Genomic DNA, 20,305 nt, shown 5'->3' with positions numbered 1-20,305 from the left:
AGCCAGACACTGGAAGTCAGGCCGCCATCGTCATTTTACTTAAAGGATTTTCCCATTGCCGCTTTGAGTCAAAACCTATTTTCATCATCCAGCTCACCTACATGAAATGAGCATCTAATCAAGCATGTTGATTCAGGTTCTGCACTTGTTTTAGGTCCAAAGTTATTTTTCAACTGCTCTGATGACCTATTCCCCAATTCTAAATCAGTCGCAGCAGTCATGAGGGGAAACAAGCTGCAGAATGCCTTTGCAAAAGTGATCATCCTCTCCTCTCTAGTAAATCGCTGGTTAATTTATTTGGACTGCTTGTGTGCTTGCCTTTCAGCTTTTTGAGAGTTTTGGCTGCAGAAACTGATAATAATCATTTGGGAAAGTAATTTGTTGATTCAACAATGAGATTTTGTCCAGGGGCTTCTGGAAAACTTCTGATTGGCCCCAATGGATTTGGGGCTTGCACTGCTATTACTACCAAATCTGTGCTGATCAACCAAATTTAAATGGTGCATTAACTTAAAAAGGTGCATACCATCAACTTGGTGACTTAATCACCTTACTCACAACATGCTCAGTGTGGATGATACCCGAAAATCTTCCCAAAGAATCTTGAAAACAAACAGAGCAGATACTCAGTCCCAATAATTAACTATATGTCAAATGGTTTTCAATCTACGGCACCCTATCTGACTAGATTCATGCATTGAATTGCAATCAAGCAGGAAATTGAATAGCTACAATTCTTGGATGTCCATTCAAATATGAATATTTTTCAAACAATTCTTTGTTTTGAGCAGTTTCCATGGTACTGGGCTACATGAGTGCATTGTGCTCTTTGACTTCAGAGCAGCAAATAGACCAAAGAAAACAAAATATAAAGAGCCAATTTGTAAATGATATCAACATGTTGTCTTTGGTGACGGAGGTCCCTTGAAATCGAGGATGGCGTCCGTCAGGCTTCCTGAGTGTTCAGATGTTGGAGGAGCAAACTCTGGATCCTCAAGTTCTATCGCAATGGGGGAAATTTGTAAAGCGGCGAGTAGAATTCGCAGCCCCGGGTTCGCTTTCCTTCTCCTTCCTCTGCCACCACCATTCTGCCTCCCTGTTAAGTCACTGTGCCTTGAAGCGGCTTGCACCTTGATGAAACAGGTAGAACCATGCTGAAAAGGTCCTGAGCCTTCTCCTCCCTGTCAGTGGTGTTATTGCATTCGTGTTTTAGGGTGGTTTAGTATGTATCATTATATCTTTTCCTTTGGCTGCCCTTAGACTGTAAGGCAAGGGAGAGCTGGGAGAAGAGAACCTGCCGGGGAGGCAGTTTCCCAGCATCTGGACACAACGGCCTATCCATCGGAGTTGGTTCCGCAGGTGGACACAGCTTCATGAAGGATGTTAACATTGGCCTGACGGTTTCCCCATTTAATCCCCAGGATTCAATAAAAGCGTCACTGATGGAAGCTCTCACGTGGCATTGATAGTCCAGGTTTCCCTACAGTTTAGAAGGGTGGTCAACACAACTGCCTTATAAACCAGGACCCTTGTTGACTCCCAAAGGTCTCTGTTGTCAAAGACAACCTTCTCCTTAGGTGGCTTGGGTTGGACTTCAAACATACCAAAATTGTAAATGAGCATTACATTCTTTTCGTAGTACATTTTTAAAACTCAAACCCAAGATATTTTTTCTTTCCAAATGTTCCTCTCATAAAGGTGGTGACTCATGATTCTGCAGGTGCTGGCAGACTTCTGGTAACCTTACCCAAGTGGCCATTTTTCATGCATGAGACTAGACAGTGAGTGTTGGCAGACTATGGAATTATAGAGTATATCATTGCCAAGTCTCATCAAGTCTTCATCAGACATCCACGCAAACACACACACACACATTTTGCTGTGGTGGGTGCAGATTAGCAATCAAGATCAGGAAACCCTGCTGTTTTTTTTGCTGGTCCCTAGCCCAAGAACACAAAGGTCAATTGTAATGCCCTTACTACTGCTCTGGCCATCAGAGGAATAATGAAAGGTACAGTATTGCTAATAAAGTAAGTTGAATGGCTTTGCAAAATGTTCAGAACAAGCCTGCAATTGTTTTCATTAATAGTTACAAGATTAAATGTACAATAAAAAGAATATAAATTAAACCAATAGATATAAGTATCTAACCTTAATAGATGAAGAAAACATTTTTCTAAATTAAATCAATTTTTATGAAAAGAATTCACAAAACTTAATTTTGCATCATGTAGGTCATTATTGAATCTTAGAATACATTTTTAGCCAGTCCGAACCCAGAATTGAGCACTAGCTATGTTGATAGATTTTGATGGTGAGAAGGGTTGACAGCTCAAGCTTATCAGCCTTTTATTTTACGAGGCAAGAGATTGCCTTAGGCTAATCAGGACAGATAAAATCAGAGCTGCACAAGTTAATTTATAATTATTTTACAGATAGCACAAAATAGCGTTGGATTATTATTTTGGTTCTTGCTGGCACATGAGGCAGCTAGTACTTCTATTTAAAGACTATTTCAAGATTTTGCTCCTCTGACTTCTGCTTAATTCTTAATTGTGTAACACTGTCTCATCGAGAACAATAGGTTGAGATCAAAGCTCTTACTGTCTGTTGGGTTAGGATTCCTTGTTGCTAAGGTGACAGTTTTTCTTTAGAAACACTATGTTCAGAAAATAAGCTGGCTGAAATTTGAAACTCATGGTTATAGCACTAAGCTACAGCTAGTGGTTTATAGTGTCCAGGCTAAAGAATCACTAATTGACACAACCTGGACTGTCCGCTAACTATAAGAAAAAATGTTCTTTTAAGCCATGATAACATGATACTCTTTTATTTTGTTGATGCCATGCACTATTTGAATCCTAGTTTACCTTTAATACAAAGGGGTAGCTAGATATTATGCTGAATCAATACTGTACACAGCAAGATATTTAAAATTGGCAATAAGCCAAGCAAAATAACTAACATTTTGCAAGGAAGAAAACCGAGGAGTGAGGCCACAGGGCGGAAACAGTCTGTTTCACAGTCTCTTCAGCTGAATGTTGGCCGGTTCTGCAACACAGTCATTTTATTACCCATATGAGAGAACACTTCATATGAATAGTAATCGTCTCTTATCTGTGCTTTTGGGATTTTTCCTTTTCCAATTTTATACAAGTGCAATGGATATAATTTGCTGCTAAGAAGATGATTGCGCTACTTTCGGTTACTGCTGAGAAAAGCTCTTTGTGAGTGTTATTTGTAAAGTTGACCCGAAGAACATGTACTGTACCTGAAATAATTGTTTTTACAGTATTTTAAAGCACTGTGGAGAAGAGAGTGTATTTTTGCTGCTCTTCATGACAAAGCTGAATGCTACTTAATCAGTGATGTGAGCTGGAAGTGAGTCTACTGCTGGTTTTCTAAAGTTCTTGAAAACTGCCTTCCAGGATCTGTTCCTGTGCCTGGGAAGTGCTTTGATTAAAGAATTAAGGAAAATGTATTTATAGTCTACGCAGATAAATGACCTGAAGAAATCTGTCGATTAGCCTTGTTATAGACTCATGGGACTATTTTTGACTTGAAATTTGCTGAAAGAAACCATTCTGGGTTTATCAGAATGCTGTTGGAAACAAGTTTACCAGTCTTTGACCTACTTAGCCAAAACTGGAGTCAACCATCTTTAAGGTATGTTATCTTTGAGCCAATCTTTTATATACATGAAGCTAAAAATAAATATTTTAAAAATTTATTCCTGTAAATAGTTTGGAAACTTTAATCTTGAAGATATGTATTTATTTTCAAAAGTAGTGCTTCAAAAATGTTCGAATTGATGCAAAAGATGGGGGAAATATATTAATATCCATTTTAAATCACTTTCCATTCCATGTTTGCTTTAAGGCAGATCCTTAACTCATTGTCTACTGATGTTTCATTCTGAGGTATCTTCTTGACAGCTTTTGTCACTGATGGTTTACCATTGCCTTCCATTCTCAGGTTCAGGATGAGGAGACAGGTGCCACGTCTACCTCAGCTGGTGTTATTCTGAGCCATATGATGGCCATCCAGCTAACTTCCCCCCATTAAATAACTTTATTACTACGAAACATGATTATCCACCATAATTGTTATACTCCATGTCAGTGGTAAAAGACAACCTGACCCAGTGCAGATGTTGCTTCTCTGGTTTAGCACACTGGGCTAAATAGCTGGCTTTTAAAGCAGACCAAGGCAGGCCAGCAGCATGGTTCAATTCAGGAGGTACCAGCCTCCCCAAACAGGTGCCGGAATGTGGCGACTAGGGGCTTTTCACAGTAACTTCATTGAAGCCTTCTTGCAGCAATGAGCGATTTTCATTTTCATTTCATTTCCATGTTTGAAAGTAATAAAACCCAATGCTAAGAAGTATAAGTTAGAATAGTACTTAATAATTATTTGCAAACAATCAATATTCTCACTAAATTAATTGAAATGAAGCTGGGTATATTTATGCCAGATGTCTAGATTCAAAACCTAACAAATGAGCTTGTGCATTAAAACATTGGCGGAAGAGCCATGGGAAACCAAAATCTATGTATAAATGGTGTTTGCACCACGTACCCAGGGTTTCCATAGCTCCTGTGCTGAGGTTATAGCAAACAAGCAGGAGAACTTCTGTGGAAATTCGCATCCAGAGTCTACAAATATCCACAAGAGACCAGTAGTTGTTCCACACGGTCTTTGAGAGCAGATAGCTACCATGGTCATTTGGAGTACCAAGGACCTGAATTCAATGCTGTAAGTTCAATGATCTCAAACGAGTGGTCAAGATCAGTCATTGCATCTTTAAATATCATATCCTGTCAAATGAACCTCCAGCCTCACACCATGCTTCATTCACCAACTCCTACATCACTCATCCACCAACAATCACTATCAATCGCGACTCATACTTCACATTCGTAGCATCACCTCACCCTATCACACTTAATATTTCTGCAAGCCTCGCACCCACATCTCACATCTTATACACACTGCTAGCTATTCAACTATGCAAGCACATTACCCAAACACATTTTGCTGCACCGATACACTTACTTCCCTATCTTTCAGAACAAGATGGCACATAGCCACAGGTAACAGCAGATAACAAACAATGTACTGGGATGGCTGAATGTCTTTGCCCTGATAAGGGAAAGAGTGATTGCCAGCATTGCAGCACCACAACTAAGGTTTTTGGCAAGACTGAAACCATTGAATAAAATGGTATATTACCTAATTCTTCTGTTCAATCTTCTCAATCTGTTTTGATTTCCAGGTTGCAGATGTTGCAATTCTGGACCTCTTACTTTCTCTCTTTTCCTCATCACATCCCTATCCTTTCTTTTTTCAGAACATAAGAAATGACACTTGGCTAGGCATTGTTAAGGAGTGTGAAATTTAAGAGAAGCAAGAGACCGATGATAGTGGAAACTGTCGCTCAAGCTCACACTCACAGCCACTACCTCAAATACATATTTCAAAGCATATTCTTGCAAAGATAGTATAGCAGTAAGATCTGCAAGTGATGAGCAACTGGCATGAGTGGCCCATGAAGCCAGGGATGGGTGAAAGGTAGCATGGATACCAGCTACGCAGAAGATGAGGTTAGACACAAGTTCTGCTGCAGAGGACTCAAATGAGGATTTTGATGGGGCAAAATGCTGAAAAACGCTGATGAGTGTGCACAATTAAATGCTTGATGCATTGGCAGGCATGTCAGAGAACCTGCTGTCATGGTCAAGGAGCTTGGAGGATGCCCACACCAACTTGGCACAGACCATTGTGCAAAACTTGGAACCCATCCTTTCCCATGTGGAAATGGTTACCAAAATTATGAGAATTCTTGCAGCCCCAATCATCCAGCCTAGAATGATCCCAACACAAAGACGTCCATGGCCATGGTCACCTTTACAGTAATTGTGAATGCTGTATTAACCCCGCTCTGAGATTGCAACTCTGTGCTCACTCTGCTCTGAGATTACAGCTCTGTGCTCACTCTGCTCTGAGATTACAGCTCTGCGCTAACCCCGCTCTGAGATTACAGCTCTGTGCTCACTCTGCTCTGAGATTACAGCTCTGTGCGCACTCTGCTCTGAGATTACAGCTCTGTACTCACCCTGCTCTGAGATGACAGCTCTGTGTTCACCCCGCTCTGAGATTACAGCTCTGTACTCACTCTGCTCTGAGATTACAGCTCTGTCCTCACCCCGCTCTGAGATTACAGCTCTGTGCTCACCCCATTCTGAGATTACAGCTCTGTGCTCACCCCGCTATGAGAGGGCAGCTCTGTACTCACCCCGCTCGGAGATTACAGCTCTGCGCTCACTCTGCTCTGAGAGTACAGCTCTGTGCTCACCCTGCTCAGAGATTACAGCTCTGTACTCACCCCGCTCTGAGATTACAGCTCTGTACTCACCCTGCTATGAGTTTACAGCTCTGCGTTCACTCTGATCTGAGATTACTGCTCTGTACTGACCCAGTTCTGAAATTACAGCTCTGTGCTCACTCCGCTCTGAGATTACAGCTCTGTACTCACCCCGCTCTGAGATTACAGCTCTGAGCTCACTTTGCTCTGAGATTACAGCTCTGTGATCACCCTGCTCTGAGATTACAGCTCTGTACTCACCCCGCTCTGAGATTACAGCTCTGTACACACTCTGCTCTGAGATTACAGCTCTGTGCTCACTCTGCTCTGAGATTACAGCTCTGTACTGACCCCACTCTGAGATTACAGCTCTGCGCTCACCCCGCTCTGAGATTACAGCTCTGCGCTCACCCCGCTCTGAGATTACAGCTCTGTACACACTCTGCTCTGAGATTACAGCTCTGTACACACTCTGCTCTGAGATTACAGCTCTGTACACACTCTGCTCTGAGATTACAGCTCTGTACACACTCTGCTCTGAGATCACAGCTCTGTGCGCACTCTGCTCTGAGATCACAGCTCTGTATTCACCCCGCTCTGAGAATACATCTTTCTGCTCACCCCGCTCTGAGATTACAGCTCTGCGCTCACCCCGCTCTGAGATTACAGATCTGTACACACTCTGCTCTGAGATTACAACTCTGTACACACTCTGCTCTGAGATTACAGCTCTGCGCTCACTCTGCTCTGAGATTACAGCTCTGTGCTCACCCCGCTCTGAGATTGCAAATCTGTACTCACTCTGCTCTGAGATTACAGTTCTGCGCTCACCCCGCTCTGAGATTGCAAATCTGTACTCACTCTGCTCTGAGATTACAGATCTGCGCTCACCCCGTTCTGAGATTACAGCTCTGTACTCACCCCGCTCTGAGATTACAGCTCTGTACTCACCAAACTCTGAGATTACAGCTCTGTGCTCACTCTGCTCTGAGATTACAGCTCTGTACTCACCCCACTCGGAAATTACAGCTTTGTGCACACCCCGCTCTGAGACTACAGCTCTGCTTTCACCCCGCTCTGAGATTACGGCTCTGTACTCACCCAGCTCTGAGATTACAGCTCTGAGCTCATGCTGCTCTGAGATTACAGCTCTGTACTCCTCTCTGCTCTGAGATTACAGCTCTGTACTCACTCTGCTCTGAGATTACAGCTGAGTACTCACCCCGCTCTGAGATTACAACTCTGTACTCACTCCGCTCTGAGATTGCAGCTCTGTACTCACCCCGCTCTGAGATTACAGCTCTGTACTCACCCCGCTCTGAGATTACAGCTCTGTACTCACACCGCTCTGAGATTACAGCTCTGTGCTCACCCCGCTCTGAGATTACAGTGTGCTCACCCCGCTCTGAGATTACAGCTCTGTGCTCACCCCGCTCTGAGATTACAGTTCTGCGCTCACCCCGCTCTGAGATTACAGCTCTGTGCTCACTCAGCTCTGAGATTACAGCTCTGTACTCACCCCACTCGGAAATTACAGCTTTGTGCACACCCCGCTCTGAGACTACAGCTCTGCTTTCACCCCGCTCTGAGATTACGGCTCTGTACTCACCCAGCTCTGAGATTACAGCTCTGTGCTCACCCCGCTCTGATATTACAGCTCTGTACTCACCCCGCTCTGAGATTACAGCTCTATACACACTCTGCTCTGAGATTACAGCTCTGTGCTCACTCTGCTCTGAGATTACAGCTCTGTACTCACCCCACTCGGAAATTACAGCTTTGTGCTCACCCCGCTCTGAGACTACAGCTCTGCTTTCACCCCGCTCTGAGATTCCAGCTCTGTACTCACCCCGCTCTGAGATTACTGCTCTGAGCTCACGCTGCTCTGAGATTACAGCTCTGTACTCCTCTCTGCTCTGAGATTACAGCTCTGTACTCACTCTGCTCTGAGATTACAGCTGAGTACTCACCCCGCTCTGAGATTGCAAATCTGTACTCACTCTGCTCTGAGATTACAGATCTGCGCTCACCCCGTTCTGAGATTACAGCTCTGTACTCACCCCGCTCTGAGATTACAGCTCTGTACTCACCAAGCTCTGAGATTACAGCTCTGTGCTCACTCTGCTCTGAGATTACAGCTCTGTACTCACCCCACTCGGAAATTACAGCTTTGTGCACACCCCGCTCTGAGACTACAGCTCTGCTTTCACCCCGCTCTGAGATTACGGCTCTGTACTCACCCAGCTCTGAGATTACAGCTCTGAGCTCACGCTGCTCTGAGATTACAGCTCTGTACTCGTCTCTGCTCTGAGATTACAGCTCTGTACTCACTCTGCTCTGAGATTACAGCTGAGTACTCACCCCGCTCTGAGATTACAACTCTGTACTCACTCCGCTCTGAGATTGCAGCTCTGTACTCACCCCGCTCTGAGATTACAGCTCTGTACTCACCCCGCTCTGAGATTACAGCTCTGTACTCACACCGCTCTGAGATTACAGCTCTGTGCTCACCCCGCTCTGAGATTACAGTGTGCTCACCCCGCTCTGAGATTACAGCTCTGTGCTCACCCCGCTCTGAGATTACAGTTCTGCGCTCACCCCGCTCTGAGATTACAGCTCTGTGCTCACTCAGCTCTGAGATTACAGCTCTGTACTCACCCCACTCGGAAATTACAGCTTTGTGCACACCCCGCTCTGAGACTACAGCTCTGCTTTCACCCCGCTCTGAGATTACGGCTCTGTACTCACCCAGCTCTGAGATTACAGCTCTGTGCTCACCCCGCTCTGATATTACAGCTCTGTACTCACCCCGCTCTGAGATTACAGCTCTGTACACACTCTGCACTGAGATTACAGCTCTGTGCTCACTCTGCTCTGAGATTACAGCTCTGTACTCACCCCACTCGGAAATTACAGCTTTGTGCTCACCCCGCTCTGAGACTACAGCTCTGCTTTCACCCCGCTCTGAGATTCCAGCTCTGTACTCACCCCGCTCTGAGATTACTGCTCTGAGCTCACGCTGCTCTGAGATTACAGCTCTGTACTCCTCTCTGCTCTGAGATTACAGCTCTGTACTCACTCTGCTCTGAGATTACAGCTGAGTACTCACCCCGCTCTGAGATTACAACTCTGTACTCACTCCGCTCTGAGATTGCAGCTCTGTACTCACCCCGCTCTGAGATTGCAGCTCTGTACTCAACCCGCTCTGAGATTACAGCTCTGTCCTCACCCCGCTCTGAGTTGCAGCTCTGTACTCACCCCGCTCTGAGATTACTGCTCTGAGCTCACCACGTTCTGAGATTACAGGTCTGTACACACTCTGGTCTGAGATTACAGCTCTGTGCGCACTCTGCTCCGAGACTACAGCTCTGTGCGCACTCTGCTCTGAGATTACAGCTCTGTGCGCACTCTGCTCTGAGATTACAGCTCTGTGCGCACTCTGCTCTGAGATTTCAGCTCTGCATTCACCCCGCCCTGAGATTACAGCTCTGTACTCACCCCGCTCTGAGATTACAGCTCTGTGCTCACCTCGCTCTGAGATTACAGCTCTGTGCTCACTCCGCTCTGAATTTCAGGTCTGTCCTCAACAAGCTCTGAGATTACATCTGTGCTCACCCCGCTCTGAGATTACAGCTCTGTGCTCACCCCGCTCTGAGATTACAGCTCTGTACTCACCCCGCTCTGAGATTACAGCTCTGTGCTCACCCCGCTCTGAGATTACAGCTCTGTGCTCACCCTGCTATGAGATAACAGCTCTGAACTCACCCCGCTCGGAGATTACAGCTCTGCGCTCACTCTGCTCTGAGATTACAGCTCTGTGCTCACCCCGCTCTGAGATTGCAGCTCTGTGCTCACCCTGCTCTGAGATTATAGCTCTGCGCTCACCCGGCTCTGAGATTGCAAATCTGTACTCACTCTGCTCCGAGACTACAGCTCTGTGCGCACTCTGCTCTGAGATTACAGCTCTGTGCGCACTCTCCTCTGAGATTACAGCTCTGTGCGCACTCTGCTCTGAGATTTCAGCTCTGCGTTCACCCCGCCCTGAGATTACAGCTCTGTACTCACCCCGCTCTGAGATTACAGCTCTGTGCTCACCTCGTTCTGAGATTACAGCTCTGTGCTCACTCCGCTCTGAATTTCAGCTCTGTCCTCAACAAGCTCTGAGATTACATCTGTGCTCACCCCGCTCAGAGATTACAGATCTGTGCTCACCCCGCTCTGAGATTACAGCTCTGTACTCACCCCGCTCTGAGATTACAGCTGTGTGCTCACCCCGCTCTGAGATTACAGCTCTGTGCTCACCCTGCTATGAGATAACAGCTCTGTACTCACCCCGCTCGGAGATTACAGCTCTGCGCTCACTCTGCTCCGAGAGTACTGCTCTGTGCTCACCCTGCTCTGAGATTACAGCTCTGTACTCACCCCGCTCTGAGATTACAGCTCTGCGCTCAATTTGCTCTGAGATTACAGCTCTGTACTCACACCGCTCTGAGATTACAGCTCTGTGCTCACTCTGCTCTGAGATTACAGCTCTGTGCTCACCCGGCTCTGAGATTGCAAATCTGTACGCACTCTGCTCTGAGATTACAGCTCTGCGCTCACTCTGCTCTAAGATTACAGCTCTGTACTGACCCCGATCTGAAATTACAGCTCTGTGCTCACTCCGCTCTGAGATTACAGCTCTGTACTCACCCCGCTCTGAGATTACAGCTCTCAGCTCACTTTGCTCTGATATTACAGCTCTGTGCTCACCCTGCTCTGAGATTACAGCTCTGTACTCACCCCGCTCAGAGATTACAGCTCTGTACTCACTCTGCTCTGAGATTACAGCTCTGTACTCACCCAGCTCTGAGATTACAGCTCTGTACTCATCCTGCTATGAGATTACAGCTCTGTACTCATCCCCCTCTGAATTATAGCTCTGTGCTCACCCCACTCTGAGATCACAGCTCTGTACTCATCCCTCTCTGAGATTACAGCTCTGTCCTCACCCTGCTCGGAGGTTACAGCTCTGTACACACTCTGCTCTGAGATTACAGCTCTGTGCTCACTCTGCTCTGAGATTACAGCTCTGTACTCAACCCACTCTGAGATTACAGCTCTGTGCTCACTCCGCTCTGAGATTGCAGGTCTGTACTCACCCTGCTCTGAGATCACAGCTCTGAGCTCACCCCGCTCTGAGATGACAGCTCTGTACTCACCCCGCTCTGAGATTACAGCTCTATCCTCACCCCGCTCGGAGATTACTGCTCTGAGCTCACCCCGCTCTGAGATTACAGCTCTGTACACATTCTGCTCTGAGATTACAGCTCTGCGCTCACCCCGCTCTGAGATTGCAAATCTGTACTCACTCTGCTCTGAGATTACAGTTCTGCGCTCACCCCGCTCGGAGATTACAGCTCTGGACTCACCCCGCTCTGAGATTACAGCTCTGTGCTCACTCTGCTCTGAGATTACAGCTCTGTACTCACCCCACTCGGAAATTACAGCTTTGTGCTCACCCCGCTCTGAGACTACAGCTCTGCTTTCACCCCGCTCTGAGACTACAGCTCTGCTTTCACCCCGCTCTGAGATTACAGCTCTGTACTCACCCCGCTCTGAGATTACAGCTCTGTGCTCACCCCGCTCTGAGATTACAGTGTGCTCACCCCGCTCTGAGATTACAGCTCTGTGCTCACCCCGCTCTGAGATTACAGTTCTGCTCTCACCCCGCTCTGAGATTACAGCTCTGTGCTCACTCTGCTCTGAGATTACAGCTCTGTACTCACCCCACTCGGAAATTACAGCTTTGTGCACACCCCGCTCTGAGACTACAGCTCTGCTTTCACCCCGCTCTGAGATTCCAGCTCTGTACTCACCCCGCTCTGAGATGACAGCTCTGTGCTCACCCCGCTCTGAGATTACAGCTCTGTACTCACCCCGCTCTGAGATTACAGCTCTGTACACACTCTGCTCTGAGATTACAGCTCAGTGCTCACTCTGCTCTGAGATTACAGCTCTGTACACACCCCACTCGGAAATTACAGCTTTGTGCTCACCCCGCTCTGAGACTACAGCTCTGCTTTCACCCCGCTCTGAGATTCCAGCTCTGTACTCACCCCGCTCTGAGATTACAGCTCTGTTCTCACCACGCTCTGAGATTACAGCTCTGAGCTCACGCTGCTCTGAGATTACAGCTCTGTACTCACCACGCTCTGAGATTACAGCTCTGCGCTCACCCTGCTCTGAGATTACAGCTCTGTACTCCTCTCTGCTCTGAGATTACAGCTCTGTACTCACCCCGCTCTGAGATTACTGCTCTGAGCTCACCACGTTCTGAGATTACAGGTCTGTACACACTCTGCTCTGAGATTACAGCTCTGTGCGCACTCTGCTCCGAGACTACAGCTCTGTGCGCACTCTGCTCTGAGATTACAGCTCTGTGCGCACTCTGCTCTGAGATTACAGCTCTGTGCGCACTCTGCTCTGAGATTACAGCTCTGTGCGCACTCGGCTCTGAGATTTCAGCTCTGCGTTCACCCCGCCCTGAGATTACAGCTCTGTACTCACCCCGCTCTGAGATTACAGCTCTGTGCTCACCTCGCTCTGAGATTAAAGCTCTGTGCTCACTCCGCTCTGAATTTCAGCTCTGTCCTCAACAAGCTCTGAGATTACATCTGTGCTCACCCCGCTCAGAGATTACAGCTCTGTGCTCAACCCGCTCTGAGATTACAGCTCTGTACTCACCCCGCTCTGAGATTACAGCTCTGTGCTCACCCCGCTCTGAGATTACAGCTCTGTGCTCACCCTGCTATGAGATAACAGCTCTGTACTCACCCCGCTCGGAGATTACAGCTCTGCGCTCACTCTGCTCCGAGAGTACTGCTCTGTGCTCACCCTGCTCTGAGATTACAGCTCTGTACTCACCCCGCTCTGAGATTACAGCTCTGCGCTCACTTTGCTCTCAGATTACAGCTCTGTACTCACCCCGCTCTGAGATTACAGCTCTGTGCTCACTCTGCTCTGAGATTACAGCTCTGCGCTCACCCGGCTCTGAGATTGCAAATCTGTACGCACTCTGCTCTGAGATTACAGCTCTGTGCTCACTCTGCTCTGAGATTACAGCTCTGTACTCACCCCACTCGGAAATTACAGCTTTGTGCTCACCCCGCTCTGAGACTACAGCTCTGCTTTCACCCCGCTCTGAGACTACAGCTCTGCTTTCACCCGGCTCTGAGATTACAGCTCTGTACTCACCCCGCTCTGAGATTACAGCTCTGTGCTCACCCCGCTCTGAGATTACAGTGTGCTCACCCCGCTCTGAGATTACAGCTCTGTGCTCACCCCGCTCTGAGATTACAGTTCTGCGCTCACCCCGCTCTGAGATTACAGCTCTGTGCTCACTCTGCTCTGAGATTACAGCTCTGTACTCACCCCACTCGGAAATTACAGCTTTGTGCACACCCCGCTCTGAGATGCACAGCTCTGCTTTCACCCCGCTCTGAGATTCCAGCTCTGTGCTCACCCCGCTCTGAGATTACAGCTCTGTGCTCACCCCGCTCTGAGATTACAGCTCTGTACTCACCCCGCTCTGAGATTACAGCTCTGTACACACTCTGCTCTCAGATTACAGCTCTGTGCTCACTCTGCTCTGAGATTACAGCTCTGTGCGCACTCTCCTCTGAGATTATAGCTCTGTGCGCACTCTGCTCTGAGATTTCAGCTCTGCGTTCACCCCGCCCTGAGATTACAGCTCTGAGCTCACCCCGCTCTGAGATGACAGCTCTGTACTCACCCCGCTCTGAGATTACAGCTCTATCCTCACCCCGCTCGGAGATTACTGCTCTGAGCTCACCCCGCTCTGAGATTACAGCTCTGTACACACTCTGCTCTGAGATTACAGCTCTGCGCTCACCCCGCTCTGAGATTGCAAATCTGTACTCACTCTGCTCTGAGATTACAGCTCTGCGCTCACCCCGCTCGGAGATTACAGCTCTGGACTCACCCCGCTCTGAGATTACAGCTCTGTGCTCACTCTGCTCTGAGATTACAGCTCTGTACTCACCCCACTCAGAAATTACAGCTTTGTGCTCACCCCGCTCTGAGACTACAGCTCTGCTTTCACCCCGCTCTGAGATTACAGCTCTGTACTCACCCCGCTCTGAGATTACAGCTCTGTGCTCACCCTGCTCTGAGATTACAGTGTGCTCACCCTGCTCTGAGATTACAGCTCTGTGCTCACCCCGCTCTGAGATTACAGTTCTGCTCTCACCCCGCTCTGAGATTACAGCTCTGTGCTCACTCTGCTCTGAGATTACAGCTCTGTACTCACCCCACTCGGAAATTACAGCTTTGTGCACACCCCGCTCTGAGACTACAGCTCTGCTTTCACCCCGCTCTGAGATTCCAGCTCTGTACTCACCCCGCTCTGAGATGACAGCTCTGTGCTCACCCCGCTCTGAGATTACAGCTCTGTACTCACCCCGCTCTGAGATTACAGCTCTGTACACACTCTGCTCTGAGATTACAGCTCTGTGCTCACTCTGCTCTGAGATTACAGCTCTGTGCGCACTCTCCTCTGAGATTATAGCTCTGTGCGCACTCTGCTCTGAGATTTCAGCTCTGCGTTCACCCCGCCCTGAGATTACAGCTCTGAGCTCACCCCGCTCTGAGATGACAGCTCTGTACTCACCCCGCTCTGAGATTACAGCTCTATCCTCACCCCGCTCGGAGATTACAGCTCAGTGCTCACTCTGCTCTGAGATTACAGCTCTGTACTCACCCCACTCGGAAATTACAGCTTTGTGCTCACCCCGCTCTGAGACTACAGCTCTACTTTCACCCCGCTCTGAGATTCCAGCTCTGTACTCACCCCGCTCTGAGATTACAGCTCTGTTCTCACCACGCTCTGAGATTACAGCACTGAGCTCACGCTGCTCTGAGATTACAGCTCTGACTCCTCTCTGCTCTGAGATTACAGCTCTGTACTCACCCCGCTCTGAGATTACTGCTCTGAGCTCACCACGTTCTGAGATTACAGGTCTGTACACACTCTGCTCTGAGATTACAGCTCTGTGCGCACTCTGCTCCGAGACTACAGCTCTGTGCGCACTCTGCTCTGAGATTACAGCTCTGTGCGCACTCTGCTCTGAGATTTCAGCTCTGCGTTCACCCCGCCCTGAGATTACAGCTCTGTACTCACCCCGCTCTGAGATTACAGCTCTGTGCTCACCTCGCTCTGAGATTAAAGCTCTGTGCTCACTCCGCTCTGAATTTCAGCTCTGTCCTCAACAAGCTCTGAGATTACATCTGTGCTCACCCCGCTCAGAGATTACAGCTCTGTGCTCAACCCGCTCTGAGATTACAGCTCTGTACTCACCCCGCTCTGAGATTACAGCTCTGTGCTCACCCCGCTCTGAGATTACAGCTCTGTGCTCACCCTGCTATGAGATAACAGCTCTGTACTCACCCCGCTCGGAGATTACAGCTCTGCGCTCACTCTGCTCCGAGAGTACTGCTCTGTGCTCACCCTGCTCTGAGATTACAGCTCTGTACTCACCCCGCTCTGAGATTACAGCTCTGCGCTCACTTTGCTCTCAGATTACAGCTCTGTACTCACCCCGCTCTGAGATTACAGCTCTGTGCTCACTCTGCTCTGAGATTACAGCTCTGCGCTCACCCGGCTCTGAGATTGCAAATCTGTACGCACTCTGCTCTGAGATTACAGCTCTGTGCTCACTCTGCTCTGAGATTACAGCTCTGTACTCACCCCACTCGGAAATTACAGCTTTGTGCTCACCCCGCTCTGAGACTACAGCTCTGCTTTCACCCCGCTCTGAGACTACAGCTCTGCTTTCACCCGGCTCTGAGATTACAGCTCTGTACTCACCCCGCTCTGAGATTACAGCTCTGTGCTCACCCCGCTCTGAGATTACAGTGTGCTCACCCCGCTCTGAGATTACAGCTCTGTGCTCACCCCGCTCTGAGATTACAGTTCTGCGCTCACCCCGCTCTGAGATTACAGCTCTGTGCTCACTCTGCTCTGAGATTACAGCTCTGTACTCACCCCACTCGGAAATTACAGCTTTGTGCACACCCCGCTCTGAGATGCACAGCTCTGCTTTCACCCCGCTCTGAGATTCCAGCTCTGTACTCACCCCGCTCTGAGATTACAGCTCTGTGCTCACCCCGCTCTGAGATTACAGCTCTGTACTCACCCCGCTCTGAGATTACAGCTCTGTACACACTCTGCTCTGAGATTACAGCTCTGTGCTCACTCTGCTCTGAGATTACAGCTCTGTGCGCACTCTCCTCTGAGATTATAGCTCTGTGCGCACTCTGCTCTGAGATTTCAGCTCTGCGTTCACCCCGCCCTGAGATTACAGCTCTGTACTCACCCCGCTCTGAGATTACAGCTCTGTGCTCACCACGCTCTGAGATTGCAGCTCTGAGCTCACACTGCTCTGAGATTACAGCTCTGTACTCACCACGCTCTGAGATTACAGCTCTGCGCTCACCCTGCTCTGAGATTACAGCTCTGTACTCCTCTCTGCTCTGAGATTACAGCTCTGTACTCACTCTGCTCTGAGATTACAGCTGAGTACTCACCCCGCTCTGAGATTACAACTCTGTACTCACTCCGCTCTGAAATTGCAGGTCTGTACTCAACCCGCTCTGAGATTGCAGCTCTGTCCTCACTCTGCTCCAAGACTACAGCTCTGTGCGCACTCTGCTCTGAGATTACAGTGTGCTCACCCCGCTCTGAGATTACAGCTCTGTGCTCACCCCGCTCTGAGATTACAGTTCTGCGCTCACCCCGCTCTGAGATTACAGCTCTGTGCTCACTCTGCTCTGAGATTACAGCTCTGTACTCACCCCACTCGGAAATTACAGCTTTGTACACACCCCGCTCTGAGACTACAGCTCTGCTTTCACCCCGCTCTGAGATTCCAGCTCAGTACTCACCCCGCTCTGAGATTACAGCTCTGTGCTCACCCCGCTCTGAGATTACAGCTCTGTACTCACCCCGCTCTGAGATTACAGCTCTGTACACACTCTGCTCTGAGATTACAGATCTGTGCTCACTCTGCTCTGAGATTACAGCTCTGTACTGACCCCACTCGGAAATTACAGCTTTGTGCTCACCCCGCTCTGAGACTACAGCTCTGCTTTGACCCCGCTCTGAGATTCCAGCTCTGTACTCACCCCGCTCTGAGATTACAGCTCTGAGCTCACGCTGCTCTGAGATTACAGCTCTGTACTCCTCTCTGCTCTGAGATTACAGCTCTGTACTCCTCTCTGCTCTGAGATTACAGCTCTGTACTCACCACGCTCTGAGATTACAGCTCTGCGCTCACCCTGCTCTGAGATTACAGCTCTGTACTCCTCTCTGCTCTGAGATTACAGCTCTGTACTCACTCTGCTCTGAGATTACAGCTGAGTACTCACCCCGCTCTGAGATTACAACTCTGTACTCACTCCGCTCTGAAATTGCAGGTCTGTACTCAACCCGCTCTGAGATTGCAGCTCTGTCCTCACTCTGCTCCAAGACTACAGCTCTGTGCGCACTCTGCTCTGAGATTACAGTGTGCTCACCCCGCTCTGAGATTACAGCTCTGTGCTCACCCCGCTCTGAGATTACAGTTCTGCGCTCACCCCGCTCTGAGATTACAGCTCTGTGCTCACTCTGCTCTGAGATTACAGCTCTGTACTCACCCCACTCGGAAATTACAGCTTTGTACACACCCCGCTCTGAGACTACAGCTCTGCTTTCACCCCGCTCTGAGATTCCAGCTCAGTACTCACCCCGCTCTGAGATTACAGCTCTGTGCTCACCCCGCTCTGAGATTACAGCTCTGTACTCACCCCGCTCTGAGATTACAGCTCTGTACACACTCTGCTCTGAGATTACAGCTCTGTGCTCACTCTGCTCTGAGATTACAGCTCTGTACTGACCCCACTCGGAAATTACAGCTTTGTGCTCACCCCGCTCTGAGACTACAGCTCTGCTTTGACCCCGCTCTGAGATTCCAGCTCTGTACTCACCCCGCTCTGAGATTACAGCTCTGAGCTCACGCTGCTCTGAGATTACAGCTCTGTACTCCTCTCTGCTCTGAGATTACAGCTCTGTACTCCTCTCTGCTCTGAGATTACAGCTCTGTACTCACCACGCTCTGAGATTACAGCTCTGCGCTCACCCTGCTCTGAGATTACAGCTCTGTACTCCTCTCTGCTCTGAGATTACAGCTCTGTACTCACTCTGCTCTGAGATTACAGCTGAGTACTCACCCCGCTCTGAGATTACAACTCTGTACTCACTCCGCTCTGAAATTGCAGGTCTGTACTCAACCCGCTCTGAGATTGCAGCTCTGTACTCAACCCGCTCTGAGATTATAGCTCTGCGCTCACCCGGCTCTGAGATTGCAAATCTGTACTCACTCTGCTCCGAGACTACAGCTCTGTGCGCACTCTGCTCTGAGATTACAGTGTGCTCACCCCGCTCTGAGATTACAGCTCTGCGCTCACCCCGCTCTGAGATTACAGCTCTGTGCTCACTCTGCTCTGAGATTACAGCTCTGTACTCACCCCACTCGGAAATTACAGCTTTGTGCACACCCCGCTCTGAGACTACAGCTCTGCTTTCACCCCGCTCTGAGATTCCAGCTCTGTACTCACCCCGCTCTGAGATTACAGCTCTGTGCTCACCCCGCTCTGAGATTACAGCTCTGTACTCACCCCGCTCTGAGATTACAGCTCTGTACACACTCTGCTCTGAGATTACAGCTCTGTGCTCACTCTGCTCTGAGATTACAGCTCTGTACTCACCCAACTCGGAAATTACAGCTTTGTGCTCACCCCGCTCTGAGACTACAGCTCTGCTTTCACCCCGCTCTGAGATTCCAGCTCTGTACTCACCCCGCTCTGAGATTACAGCTCTGTTCTCACCACGCTCTGAGATTACAGCTCTGAGCTCACGCTGCTCTGAGATTACAGCTCTGTACTCACCACGCTCTGAGATTACAGCTCTGTGCTCACCCTGCTCTGAGATTACAGCTCTGTACTCCTCTCTGCTCTGAGATTACAGCTCTGTACTCACTCTGCTCTGAGATTACAGCTGAGTACTCACCCCGCTCTGAGATTACAACTCTGTACTCACTCCGCTCTGAAATTGCAGGTCTGTACTCAACCCGCTCTGAGATTACAGCTCTGAGCTCATGCTGCTCTGAGATTACAGCTCTGTACTCACCACGCTCTGAGATTACAGCTCTGTGCTCACCCTGCTCTGAGATTACAGCTCTGTACTCCTCTCTGCTCTGAGATTACAGCTCTGTACTCACTCTGCTCGGAGATTACAGCTGAGTACTCACCCCGCTCTGAGATTACAACTCTGTACTCACTCCGCTCTGAAATTGCAGGTCTGTTCTCAACCCGCTCTGAGATTACAGCTCTGTACTCAACCCGCTCTGAGATTACAGCTCTGCGCTCACCCGGCTCTGAGATTGCAAATCTGTACTCACTCTGCTCCGAGACTACAGCTCTGTGCGCACTCTGCTCTGAGATTACAGCTCTGTGCGCACTCTCCTCTGAGATTATAGCTCTGTGCGCACTCTGCTCTGAGATTTCAGCTCTGCGTTCACCCCGCCCTGAGATTACAGCTCTGTACTCACCCCGCTCTGAGATTACAGCTCTGTGCTCACCTCGCTCTGAGATTACAGCTCTGTACTCACCCCGCTCTGAGATTACAGCTCTGTGCTCACCTCGCTCTGAATTTCAGCTCTGTCCTCAACAAGGTCTGAGATTACATCTGTGCTCACCGCGCTCTAAGATTACAGCTCTGTGCTCACCCCGCTCTGAGATTACAGCTCTGTACTCACCCTGCTATGAGATAACAGCTCTGTACTCACCCCGCTCGGAGATTACAGCTCTGCGCTCACTCTGCTCCGAGAGTACTGCTCTGTGCTC

General features: G+C 48.9%; 1 protein-coding gene across 1 annotated transcript in view; it reads left to right on the top strand.

The window, feature by feature from the left end:
- Positions 1-3,049: 3,049 nt before the first annotated feature.
- aff3 (AF4/FMR2 family, member 3) overlaps positions 3,050-20,305 on the top strand; it is a 299,761-nt gene continuing 282,505 nt past the window's right edge. Inside the window, exon 1 of the mRNA XM_072476594.1 lies at positions 3,050-3,666. Coding sequence (XP_072332695.1) covers positions 3,599-3,666 — 68 coding nt within the window. The 5' untranslated portion in view covers positions 3,050-3,598. The remainder of the gene's footprint in view (positions 3,667-20,305) is intronic.

Source organism: Scyliorhinus torazame, chromosome 15 (assembly GCF_047496885.1).
Source record: "Scyliorhinus torazame isolate Kashiwa2021f chromosome 15, sScyTor2.1, whole genome shotgun sequence".
NCBI lineage: Eukaryota > Metazoa > Chordata > Chondrichthyes > Carcharhiniformes > Scyliorhinidae > Scyliorhinus > Scyliorhinus torazame.
Note: the sequence above shows the minus strand (reverse complement) of the source record. Positions and strands in the feature narration are given on the sequence as shown.